This window comes from Pteropus vampyrus, unplaced genomic scaffold (assembly GCF_000151845.1).
Source record: "Pteropus vampyrus isolate Shadow unplaced genomic scaffold, Pvam_2.0 Scaffold65, whole genome shotgun sequence".
Lineage (NCBI taxonomy): Eukaryota > Metazoa > Chordata > Mammalia > Chiroptera > Pteropodidae > Pteropus > Pteropus vampyrus.
Window position 1 is genome coordinate 6,170,282 of NW_011888846.1, and position 14,475 is coordinate 6,184,756.

The 14,475-nt window shown below is 37.7% G+C and overlaps 1 protein-coding gene across 1 annotated transcript in view; it reads right to left on the reverse strand.

Moving 5' to 3' along the window:
* The window catches only part of LOC105292896 (rab GTPase-activating protein 1-like), an 88,949-nt gene that overhangs the window by 53,974 nt on the left and 20,500 nt on the right, over positions 1-14,475 (reverse strand). Inside the window, exon 7 of the mRNA XM_011361287.2 lies at positions 7-73. Within this exon, the coding sequence (XP_011359589.2) occupies positions 7-73 (67 nt within the window). The remainder of the gene's footprint in view (positions 1-6; positions 74-14,475) is intronic.

Below are 14,475 nucleotides of genomic sequence, written 5' to 3' on the forward strand. Positions count from 1 at the left end.
CATTACCATATCCAGTAAATGCATGTCACTGTTCTTCACGTTTCGACCTGGGCTTAATAACATTCCAAAACATCTGAAAATATTGGGGGGAGAAAAAGAAGAAATAAGGTATCAAGAATACACAGAAGCCCAGTGAGAAAAAAAGACTTTTTTATAATAACTATACAATCTGAGCTCTGTACTTACAAATAGCTTTAGTTTTTTAGAGAAATACAATAAGAACTCATTAAGATACATAATAAAATCACAAAGAAATAAGTTATATACATTCTCAGATCTTTACTTTTGCATGTAAAGATTAGCAATGATCAGAAACTGTGATAAAAAATGGCCACAAACCAGTTGGTTGAAACAGAATACAGTAGTGAGATCTGAATTAATTTCTAGGTAGAAATGAGATTTTATTTGCCTTAGTTGTTCCAAACATATAGGTCAAAATCAACTAACCCAGTTAAATTAAAAAGGAGATTAAAAAAAAATAAGAATAAGACACTGTGCTTCTTTATATCAAGCTAAATTAACAGAGAAAACTGCCCTGGGCCTCCACAGTCATGTTCACCAAGTAGCCTATTAATATTATGTCCTCAGTTTGAAAAAAAAGTTACATGAAACACACTATAAATGTGCTATTACGTTATTAAAAATATTATCCAACATACAATATACTATTAACCATTTATTGATTCTGTGCTTCCTGATGCCAGAGAAGCTTTAGGAATCCCATTGACTTTACCACTTCATTCACAAAAGATTCGGAGCTTATGGCTCCAAATTCAGCTAGATCTAATATTTTTATATCTGTTGGGATATTATTGTTAATTCTGCCTTATAGATAAGAAAAGTAAAGTCCAAAGAAGTTAAACAATGTACTCAAATTCATATGGCTATTAAACAGGTCTTGTAACTCGAGAGGCAATGTGATCTGCACACAGTGTCCCTCTGCCAATAAGGCACACTGACACTTACTAGAGTGTTTTTTTCTTACTAGAGTGTTTTTATTGCAGCTTTCCAAAGTTTAAAATATGTTATGGAGCATTTTACAAAAGGAGTAAAGAATATAAATCAATTAAATGTAAGATTTTTCAAATTTCAAAATAGTGACAGGCATTGTTTTCCAAAAGTTTACTTTTCCAGTAGCATTGGCTTTTTCATCCATGAAAAGGTGATTTGTCCTATTCAAACATGAGCTCAGCAAGCAGTAAAACAATATATACTTTCTGTGAGTACTGAGGACACTTCACTCAAGGTTCCCTTTTTGGCACCCAAAAACAATCAAGTATAGAAAGAATCAACATAGTTAAAATGACCTTATTACCTAAATCATTACACAGATTAAAATGCAATCCCCAACAAAATCTCACCAGCATTTTTTAAAGAAATAGAACAAAAAATCATCAGATATGTATGAAAGCACAAAAGACCCCGAATTGCCAGAGCCATCCTGAGAAAAAAGAACAAAGCTGGAGGCATCACTCTGCCCAACTTCAAATTATACTACAAAGTGATAATAATCAAAACGGCATGGCATCGGCAAAAAAACAGACACACAGACCAGTGGAACAGAATCAAGAGTTCAGAAGTAAACCCATATTTAGACGGGCAAATAATTTCGACTAAAGAGCCAAAAACATACAGTGGAGAAAGGAAAGCATCTTCAATAAATGGTGCTAATAAAACTGGAAAGCCACCTGCAAAAGAATGAAACTAGGCTGTTGTCTATCACCAAACACCGAAATTAACTCAAAATGTTAAGGACCTGATCATAAGACCTGAAACAAAAATTGCATAGAAGAAAACATAGAAACTAAACTCATGGACCTTGGCCTTAAAGAGAATTTTATGAATTTGACCTCAAAAGCAAGGGAAGTAAAAGCAAAAATAAATGAATGGGACTACATCAACTAAAAAGCTTCCACACAGCAAAGAAACCATCAACAAGGTAAAGAGACAACCTTCTGAATGGGAAATATATTTGCAAGCAATGCCTCTGATAAGAACCTAATATCCAAAATATACAAAGAACTCATACAACTCAGTAACAACAACAATAACAACAACAAAACAACAATCCAATCAAAAAATGGGCAGAAGACCTGAACAGACACTTCTTCCTAGAGGACACACAAATGGCCAACAAATATTTGAAAAGATGCTCAACATTGCTAGCTATTAGAGAAATGCAAATCAAAACCACAATGAGATACCATCTCACACCTGTTAGAATAGCTGTTATCAATAGGACAAGAAATAATGTTGGAGAGGATGCAGAGAAAAAGGAACCCTCACACACTGCTGGTGGGACTGCAGATTGGTATAGCCAATATGGACAACAGTATGGAGGTTCCTCAAAAACTAAGAATTGATCTACCATATGATCCAGCAATCCCTCTACTGGGTATTTATCCCAAAGATTTGAAAATTCACATCCAAAAAGATATTTGCACACCGATGTTCACAGCAGCATTATTCACGGTGGCCAAGACATGGAAGCAACCGAAGTGTCCTACGATAGATAACTGGATCAAGAAGCTGTGGTACATATATACAATGGAATATGACTCAGCCATAAAAAGATGAAATACTGCCATTTGCAACAACATGGAGAGATCTTGAGATAACCATGCCAAGCGAAATAAGCCAGACAGAAAAAGTTGAAAACCATATGATATCACTTATATGTGGGATATAAACCTAAAAGCAACAAACTAACAGGACAAACACAGAGACTCATGGACATGGACAATAGACTAGTGGTTACCAGAGGGCAGGGGGGAGGGGGGAGGTAGGTGGGGTAAAAGGAGTTAAATATGTGGTGACAGAAAGAAATCTAACCATGGGCGGTGAACACACAGTGCAATATACATGCCTTACTGTTTAATTGTACACCTGAAACTTACTGGATTTTGTTAACCAATGTCACCATAATAAAAATAAATTGAATAAATAAACAAACAAAGAAGTATACATAGCAAAGATAAAACTGATAAGCTCTGAGGATAACTTTCCCAACAATTATTATATCACTGAACAAAATATAATCTACTACAACAGAGAAAATTGTACTCTAATAGTCATAATTTTAATGTTTACTTTACACTATTTTATCTTTCTCCTATGAACTCCTATAATAAACACAGCATAAACTGTTAATTAATCATGCACTTCGTTGTACTATTTCTTCTACTAATGCCTTAAATTCTTGATAAGCAAGAATAAGAGTTAATTCTTTTTCAGATATAAAAGGTGATCCCCCAACTAAAAAGTCAAGTCAATGAGGACAGAAAATTTGTCTCGCACTCCCTATATAGTAGTTCCCCCTTATCCACAGGAGATTCATTCCAAGAGCCCCAGTGTGCCTGAAACCGCAGATAGTACCAAATCCTATATATACTATGTTTTTTTCCTATACATACATAGCTTTTCACTTAAAGAAAGCACTTTACAGCTTCTCTTTGGCATATCCGAATTGCCAGCATCACTACTCTTGCGCTTGGGGGCCATTATTAAGTAAAATAGGGGTTGCTTGAACACAAGCACTGCGATACCCCAACAGCCAATAACTCAGACAGCTACTAACTAACAGGCGGGGAGTGTATATAGCCTGATTTCATCACGTTACTCAAAACATGCAATTTAAAACTTATAAACTGTTTATTTCTGGACTTTTCCATTTAATATTTTCAGACCACGGCTGACCACAGGTAACTGAAACCATGGAAAGTGAAACCATCGATAAGTGGGAACTATAGTATACTTTGCTTAAGCTTTCATCAATCATGGATTTTTTAAAAAACTATTTCCTATATTATAGTTTTTTAAGTTATAAAACTGGTATATACTTATTGTAAAAGTTAATAAATACCAAAGTATATAGGAAAAAATTAATTCTCCCTTCTCTCTCTACTTCAGCCCCCTCAGAAACCAATGCCAACAGTTTAGTAAGCATCCTCTCTATCTTTCTTTTTGCTCTTTTGAAAAAGGAACCCTTATACACTGCTGATGGGACTATAAACTGGAACAGCCACTATGGAAAACAATATGGAGGTTCCTTAAAAAAATTAAGAATAGAATTACCATATGACCCAGCAATGTCTCTTCTGGGTATCTTCTATCCAAAAAATTTGGAAACATTTATTTGTAAAGATATATGCACCCCAATGTTCACTGCAGCGTTATTCACAGTGGCCGAGACATGGAAACAATCAAAATGTCCTTCAATAGATGACTGGATAAAGATGTGATAAAGAAGATGCGGTACATATATACAAGTAAATATTACTCAGCCACAAGAAAAGACAAAATTCTGCCATTTGTGACAATATGAATGGATCTTGAGATTATCATGCTAGCGAAATAAGTCAGACGGAAAAGGTTGAGAACCATATGATTTCACTCATATGTGGGATATAAAACTAAAAGCAACAAATGAACAAAACAAACAAATCAAAACTCATAGACACAGACAACAGTTTAGTGGTTACCAGAGGGAAAGGGGGGAGGGGACAGGTAGATAAGGGTAAAGGGGGGTCAAATATAAGGTGACAGAAGATTTGACTTTGGGTGGTGAACACAGAGGGCAACATATAGATCATGTATTATTAAACTGTACACTTGTTACCTGTATAATTTTATTAAATAATGTCACCCCGATAAATTTAACTTAAAAAAATAATAAATTTAAACTCTTACATTATTTTGTTTGTCTAACACTTGCCAGTAAATGGCAAATGGGTATAATTTTATATTTTCTTAATATTCCTATGTTTTTTCTATCAAGCTATATTAGTCATTTCCAAAATTATACTTCATTAAAGCACATCAAGTTTCCTATGGGGATAAGCAAGGTCTATTAGGAATAACATGTCAGTAATTAGATAGATATTATTAGTGCCACAAACAGCTAATGCAAATATTAAGTGTTTCATTGGGGAATTCAAAGCATTCGACCTTCTCTTATTAACTCTATAAATAATGTAGAAGCAAATTGCTATCACGCCTATTTTCTCAAAGAGCTTAAAGTCTAGCAGGGGAGGAAAATGAGTAAACAAGCAATTACAACCTGACATGGTAAGTTCTCTGATAGCTCTAAGTGAAAAACGTTAACAAAGCAAAAAGGAAACACGCCCAACATTATTTATAAAATAATAAACAGTGGACCTGCCCAAAATTCGAAATCAAATCTCCTGAGAATGAGATGGTGATACTATTATATTTATATTAATTATAGCAGCTACAGTTCATCGAATGCCTTAACTTTAAGTCAGACATTACTATATTGTTACATTTATATTTCAAAACAACCTTCAAATAACATAATAATAAAACTGGTTTTCAGAAAGTACAGGTGCTTTGTCCAAACCACACACCTGTTAAGGTATAACACTGTCTATGACTCCAAAACTGCGTGGTCTTGTACACACCACACTCTGGCCACCTCCCAAGCACAGTGGTAGAAAAGAGAATAAATTCCCTGTATGATCCTGGTTGAGGAAGGGAAAAGAACAAGATCTTGGACAAGCAGAGGTCAAGAAACCAAGAAGCTAGATTAATAGAAAAATCATCTACACAGATATTGAAACTGTCCAAAATTAAGATAAGCCTAATGATTGGAGAGTAACAGTGAGCCGGGAGCTAAAATTTTCAAAGAATAATGGGAACCCCAAGGATATGTAGATAACTACGATGACAGAGGTGAGCAGATGGTAAAATCTGAAAGCATAAACTTTGAAGCTGGGAGTTTTTGTGAATGGAAAAGAAACAACAGTCTGGAGAACTAAAGGCAGGCGCAAAAAATACTTACACACCTCCGGGCAGAGGTACAAGGAGTGGGAAACCATTTGCAACAACATGGATGGACCTTGAAGACTTTATGCTAAGTGAAGTAAGTCAGACAGAGAAAAAACACTGTATGATATCACTTATAAGTGGAATCTAAAAAAGTCAAACTCATCAAAACAGAGAGCAAAATGGCGGTCACGAGGGGCTGCGAGGTCTGGGAATGGCGGTCACCCACCCCAAACCCAAGACTCCAGATGCCAGTCAAGATCCAGCCTGACCAGCAGACCATTCGGAAGAGCAGTTTCCGGCCTGCTGTGTTAACTCTTTTCTCACAGCCTTATTTTGATATTTACATTTCAAGTAAAGAAACCTTAAATACAAAACAATATCATCTGTATATAAAATCATAGAGATTCCTCAGAAGCTCAATTTCATTTAAACCAGTTGAACCAAGTAATATATAGCTTTGATCAGTTATCAAAAGAATAACTATTTCCTATAGTGAAATAAACAATTTAGCCAGATAGACCTTAAAGAAAATAGGTGAATAACAATCAGAAAAATGACATGAGAATAAAAAAGATAATTACTTATGAAAACATAGTGAAAGCAGAAAAAATCAAATATTTTAAGCACAAATACAAAATTTCACATGTAATACTTTTATATAACTTTTGTTAGTCACCTAACGTCATACTAACTAAAAATAACATTTTATAAAGTTCTTCCTCCCTCTTTCCTTCAAACGAACCAACGTTCTTTAAAAAAAAAAAACTACGCTGCCGTTATACGTAAGAACAAAACAGTAATATCTAACAACGTTTACCAGTGATATGAAATATTTACATTTGGCCCTCTGTAGCTGTGGGTTCCACATCTGTGGATTCAACCAACTATGGCTCAAAAATATTGAGAAAAAGTGTTGCTTACACATACCATATAGTTAGGCCTATGATGGTTGCATCTGTACTGAACAAGTACAGACTTTTCTTGCTTGTCATTACTTCCTACACAATATAGTATAACAACTATCTGGATAGCATTTACTTCGTATTAGGTATTATAAGTAATGTAGAGATGATTTAAAGTACACGGAAGGATGTGCGTAGGTCATATGCAAATACTACACCATTTTGTATAAGGGACTTGAGCATCCTTAAATTTTGGTATCCATGGGGGGCCTGGAACCAATCCTCTACAGATACCGAGGGACAACTGTATAGCATATTATATAGGTACTTAATACTTCCCGCCACCCCTCCTCACAAAAAGTCATACAAAAACGTCAGATGGAAAGGCTTTAGGAAGAATAGCAAGAAGCCCTGGATTCGAATCCTCATGTTGCCTTTTATTAGCGATGTTTCTTAGCAAGGCAAAAATAACATGCTTCCCCCCCAAAAAGAAATGTAAATAAAAAGATAATTTACTTTGCAGGGTTTCTTGCTTTGGTATGAAAAGACTATGCACAAAACGCTTGGGATGGATATGGACATGTGGCAGAAGTCACTGAGTAGTAGCCATTATCCTTGCCATTACCACCATAGCTAGAAGACTGTCATCTAAAAGAGTAAAATAACCAGTTGGGTTTTTTCCCCAGAAATGTATCAGAAACTTTATCTGTGGGATTAGTTAATTTCATTAGATACTGCCCATCAAGGTCCAGTTAGAAGAGAGAACACACAGTAATGTGAACAGGGAACGTCTACTATAAAGAATTACACATGCAATAGGAGAGTAACTCTAAAGAGAATTCTAAAGACTATCCCAGGCTAAGGGACACTGCCCCGAGGACAGCAAACTCTGACGGAGGGTCCTCTTCCTAAAGCTGGTGTCGGACCTCACGGGAAAGGATATAGGTGAAGCCCAAGTGTGACAAAGAAGTTTAGTGGACACCCCAGGCAAAGTTGGGCCACCGGCACAAAGGAACCAACCGCCTAGGTGCAGGCAGCAAGCTGGGGGAGCGGCGGCGGGAGGCGGGGTGGGGGTGGCGCAAACTGCGAAAATCAGGACTTCCAAGCCAGCTCACTGGGGAGACAGGGGTGTGGTCTGGAGCCCATAGTGTTCGTGCCTGGAGGGCCACAGGAAGATCTCCATGAGCCAGAACGAGGACTCTGAGCCCAAAGAGGGAGAGAGCGCACACTGGGTGCAGAGCTAGAACACAGCACACGATTCTGATGTCCCACAATCTCGTAGCAAGAACAAGAAACAACAATGACAGCAGAACCAGGAAGAGAAGTCCCTTCCTCCAGCAGTATCGCTCCAGCACCCTCTACTGGCACAATTTAACACTGTGCTTGCTTGCAAAGAGGAAATGTGCAAAGCTCCACTTACGCGAATCGAGTAAGAGGGTAGATTTGGAACCAAGAAGCAATAAATTGAAAACTGGCATAAGACATATTATTAAAATACCCCATCTCTTCTAATTATTTAACAGCCATGTTAGAAATCACAATTTCCTAAACCAATAAATAAGAAATTACTTTCTTAATGTAAATTGGTTCAGCCACTATGGAAAACAAAATTAAAAACAGATCTACCACATAATCCAGCAATTCCACTTCTGGGTATATACTCAAAGGAAATGGAAACGGTAGCAAAGAGATATGAGATATATGCATTCCGCATCTTTACTGCAGCATCATTCACAACAGCCAAGATACAGAAACAACCTAAGCGCCCACCAACAGATGAATGCATAAAGACGCGTGTGCCTCTGCATGTGTGTGTGCACATACACACATACAACAGAATATTATTCAGCTGTGATAAAGAAGGAGATCCTGCCATTTGCAACAACATCAATGGACCTTGAAGATATTATGCTAAGTGAGGGAAGTCAGACAGAGAAATAAATACCGTATGGTATCACTTACAGGTGGAATCTAAAAAGTTGAACTCATCAAAACAGAGTAAAACGGCGGTCACGAGGGGCTGCGAGTGGGGGAACAGAAGAGATGGTGTTTAAGGGCCCAGACTTGCAACCAGCAGTAAGCGAGCAAGAGAATCTAACACACAGTAGAGTGACTAGAGACAACAGCACTGCTTTGTAATCAAACTCATTGAAAGACTAGATCTGAATTATTCCAATCACAAGAGAGAAGTAATTACGTGACATGACAGAGGTGCCAACTCTCACTACAGTGGCCATCATGTTACAATGCAGAAATATACCAAATCAATATGTCACACACTTAAATTTACTCGGTTATAATAAAAAAGATAATTACTTATGAAAACAGTGAAAGTAGAAAAAATCAAATATTTTAAGCACAAATACAAAATTTCACATGTAATACTTTTATATAACTTTTGTTAGTCACCTAACGTCATACTAACTAAAAATAACATTTTATAAAGTTCTTCCTCCCTCTTTCCTTCAAACGAACCAACGTTCTTTAAAAAAAAAACACTACGCTGCCGTTATACGTAAGAACAAAACAGTAATATCTAACAACGTTTACCAGTGATATGAAATATTTACAGTTGGCCCTCTGTAGCTGTGGGTTCCACATCTGTGGATTCAACCAACTATGGCTCAAAAATATTGAGAAAAAGTGTTACACATACCATATAGTTAGGCCAATGATGGTTGCATCTGTACTGAACAAGTACAGACTTTTCTTGCTTGTCATTACTTCCTACACAATATAGTATAACAACTATCTGGATAGCATTTACTTCGTATTAGGTATTATAAGTAATGTAGAGATGATTTAAAGTACACGGAAGGATGTGCGTAGGTCATATGCAAATACTACACCATTTTGTATAAGGGACTTGAGCATCCTTAAATTTTGGTATCCATGGGGGGCCTGGAACCAATCCTCTACAGATACCGAGGGACAACTGTATAGCATATTATATAGGTACTTAATACTTCCCGCCACCCCTCCTCACAAAAAGTCATACAAAAACGTCAGATGGAAAGGCTTTAGGAAGAATAGCAAGAAGCCCTGGATTCGAATCCTCATGTTGCCTTTTATTAGCGATGTTTCTTAGCAAGGCAAAAATAACATGCTTCCCCCCCAAAAAGAAATGTAAATAAAAAGATAATTTACTTTGCAGGGTTTCTTGCTTTGGTATGAAAAGACTATGCACAAAACGCTTGGGATGGATATGGACATGTGGCAGAAGTCACTGAGTAGTAGCCATTATCCTTGCCATTACCACCATAGCTAGAAGACTGTCATCTAAAAGAGTAAAATAACCAGTTGGGTTTTTTCCCCAGAAATGTATCAGAAACTTTATCTGTGGGATTAGTTAATTTCATTAGATACTGCCCATCAAGGTCCAGTTAGAAGAGAGAACACACAGTAATGTGAACAGGGAACGTCTACTATAAAGAATTACACATGCAATAGGAGAGTAACTCTAAAGAGAATTCTAAAGACTATCCCAGGCTAAGGGACACTGCCCCGAGGACAGCAAACTCTGACGGAGGGTCCTCTTCCTAAAGCTGGTGTCGGACCTCACGGGAAAGGATATAGGTGAAGCCCAAGTGTGACAAAGAAGTTTAGTGGACACCCCAGGCAAAGTTGGGCCACCGGCACAAAGGAACCAACCGCCTAGGTGCAGGCAGCAAGCTGGGGGAGCGGCGGCGGGAGGCGGGGTGGGGGTGGCGCAAACTGCGAAAATCAGGACTTCCAAGCCAGCTCACTGGGGAGACAGGGGTGTGGTCTGGAGCCCATAGTGTTCGTGCCTGGAGGGCCACAGGAAGATCTCCATGAGCCAGAACGAGGACTCTGAGCCCAAAGAGGGAGAGAGCGCACACTGGGTGCAGAGCTAGAACACAGCACACGATTCTGATGTCCCACAATCTCGTAGCAAGAACAAGAAACAACAATGACAGCAGAACCAGGAAGAGAAGTCCCTTCCTCCAGCAGTATCGCTCCAGCACCCTCTACTGGCACAATTTAACACTGTGCTTGCTTGCAAAGAGGAAATGTGCAAAGCTCCACTTACGCGAATCGAGTAAGAGGGTAGATTTGGAACCAAGAAGCAATAAATTGAAAACTGGCATAAGACATATTATTAAAATACCCCATCTCTTCTAATTATTTAACAGCCATGTTAGAAATCACAATTTCCTAAACCAATAAATAAGAAATTACTTTCTTAATGTAAATTGGTTCAGCCACTATGGAAAACAAAATTAAAAACAGATCTACCACGTAATCCAGCAATTCCACTTCTGGGTATATACTCAAAGGAAATGGAAACGGTAGCAAAGAGATATGAGATATATGCATTCCCCATCTTTACTGCAGCATCATTCACAACAGCCAAGATACAGAAACAACCTAAGCGCCCACCAACAGATGAATGCATAAAGACGCGTGTGCCTCTGCATGTGTGTGTGCACATACACACATACAACAGAATATTATTCAGCTGTGATAAAGAAGGAGATCCTGCCATTTGCAACAACATCAATGGACCATGAAGACATTATGCTAAGTGAGGGAAGTCAGACAGAGAAATAAATACCGTATGGTATCACTTACAGGTGGAATCTAAAAAGTTGAACTCATCAAAACAGAGTAAAACGGCGGTCACGAGGGGCTGCGAGTGGGGGAACAGAAGAGATGGTGTTTAAGGGCCCAGACTTGCAACCAGCAGTAAGCAAGCAAGAGAATCTAACACACAGTAGAGTGACTAGAGACAACAGCACTGCTTTGTAATCAAACTCATTGAAAGACTAGATCTGAATTATTCCAATCACAAGAGAGAAGTAATTACGTGACATGACAGAGGTGCCAACTCTCACTACAGTGGCCATCATGTTACAATGCAGAAATATACCAAATCAATATGTCACACACTTAAATTTACTCAGTTATATGTCAAATATATTTTGATTAAAAAAAAATTACTTCTACATTTGAACAACCTGGAACCTTCCTCAGCAAGGACTTGGCTGCCCCGATTGTCCATAACTATCCTGATTGATCACCTTTACGAAGTTAAGGGAAGATCTTTCTCCAGACACGTTATAGAAATGTACTTTGATTTACAAAGGAATTCAGAAAAAGCTTCCACAGAGACCCATAGGGGGCGCCAGTGTGAATTTCCCAGTCGGCATGGTGTACTACAGTTATGTAAGGGCTTACCACTGGGGGAAGCTGGCTCAAGTGTACCTGGAGTACCTATACTATTTTGTAACTTCCTGTGAGTTCATAGTTATTTCAAATTTGAAAATTCATTAAAAAATTAGCTCCAAGACATCTTAATATTTGATGCTGAAAAGATAACAGTATTACATACATAATTCTATTGTGCAACCTCCCTCTATTGGGTGCCAGCAGAAGCCAGCAATGACAGATCTTGAAAATTCTGTCCGAATTATAAATTCCAGTCTAAAGGCTGAGAGACAAATAGAAGCTTCCAGTTATTCACTCTCCAAAGCACCTAATATGTCAATAGCTCTTCATCAATTGCCACTTGAAATAACTATCAGAGAACGATGAAAGTATTTTTGTATAACCATACCCCGTTTTCCTAAAGGAAAGGAGAGTTATCTTTTTACTAACTTTCTCTCATTTTTAGGATGGAGAAGGATGATATTCATTATGAAAAATTATTAGGACATCTAAAAATCTTGATTTTGTTAAAAGATTCTAAAGACACACGGACTTACATAAGACAATAAAAGATGCAAACCAAACTAACATGTAGGCAACCTGAAGTCAGTGGCTTGAGCTCCTCTCTAAATAAAACTATAACTTGCTAAAGTGCAGGCAAAAAATAAGTGCTAGGTAAATTCAGTAAAAGCCTCTCAGAACGGTCTAACATCCAATCATCACAGCTCAAAAATAATAAACAGTTCAAACTCTACCATCTATCTACTTAAGTGATGCCAAATCATAAAAGAAAATTGTTTTATAAGAAGAAAAGAGCCCCAGATGACTCTTTTTCAGTTCTCCTTGGCTTGGAAACCGTTTCCTTAAGAAAATAACATAAGGAAAGGTACCTGCCAATAACTCATGCCAAAGCTATGGTACTTAACACTTGAATTTCTCATTATATGGTTTTTGCTACAAGCGAACAAGCATGAACTAAGAACTGAATCGGAATCTCCCATTAAAACAGGCACGTCTCTGAATCCCTCTACAAATGACCAAATCGCCTTCTAGTAATGGCATATTATGTATTTTTTAATGTATATGTAATGACTGTATTCCCCAAAATTAAGATCAGATCAAAGAAATCCTTTCTTTCTGGCAGTGCTGGCCCACGTCACTCAGTCCAAACAGCGTGGTATGCTTATATCAATTCAATAACTGTCCTCCACTTCATTCTGGTTCACACAGCAAGCACCAGGGCGTATCCCTGAGAAAAGAGGGATTTGACAAACGTAAAACCCTGAGCCAAAACTCTCTTCCCAACTAAACTTCCACGAGGCTTGAAATTAGAACTCGACTTCTTGTCAGGGAATTGTAAAGAGGCCCATTTTGAAATGTACATGATATTATTTGTCCTGAATCATTTTATTACAAAATAAGAAGTCATACTTGGCAAAAATCAACTTGTCAAAAAATTAGTACGGCAAAAAAGGAAAAATTTCGCTTTCACGTTTCGGGTATGAAGCATAGCCAACAATCAAAGTGAGTGCTATATAACAATGCTAGTAATAGTGTATTTTGAACACTAGATAACGCTTTAAAAATCCACTCTCAATTCAGTAGTATGCAAGAAAATCTTCTGTAATATTTCCACACATGGTGATACCGAAAGCCATGCAATGCCAGCTAGTCAGGGACGGAGACGGCTGCCGTGACTGCTTCGAAAATAGCAGAAGGGCTTGACCTGACCGGGTCTGTACACTCTGACACGTCAAATGAAGCCTCTCCATAGACAGGCTTAGGTCTTACTCTTCTCACGCCTTTCAAATGACAACCACCTTGCTTCCTCCTCTCAGCCGTTACTGTTGGTTTTCTCTTCTACAGATCACTCAGCTCTTCTCCCAGAGCATGGTGCCCCTGCGTATAAAGTCACTGGCAGCCACTTGGATGCCCCAACACCTGTATTCGCACTTTCAAATTCTGTGGGAAATACACCAAAGAATACCAATTTATTTATTCTCTAATTGGTTTGATTAATTTTAAGCTTAATGTAGAATCAAGATTTGATTGCGTACAGTCTTTGAGAGTATAAAATCAGAAATGAGACGGCTCTATCAGTTTCTGGCCAAGCGACCAAGGTTATTTAACTTCATTAAGCATCTGTTTCATCATTTGCAAAAATAGGTTAATAATTATGATACCTTCCCCACACGTTCTCATGACAACTGAATTGTTCAATAGCCACCACGTAGTGAATGCTCGATAAATGTTGGCTGTTAATACTATTTTCTCTCTTATATCCAGTTCCTAAATAAAACTTAATATGGAAAGCAAAAGAACATTAGAAATTATCAAGATACGAGAACAGTTTTCACATATCCTCTAAACAAGTTAGAATTCTATCAGGTGCAATGTTCCATGAGTCCCTCCATATTACAATGAATTTAGTCAATGCTCAAACGTCATACAACTTTTACAAAATTTTTATTCGTTTATCCAACAAATTTTTTAAAAGAGACAGCAGAAAGTAAAAACGCATGTTCTGGTACCAGATGGACCCATTTAATTGTATGACCTTGGGCAAGTCATTTAACCTCTCCATGTCTCAGTTTCCTCAATTGTACAATAAAGATAA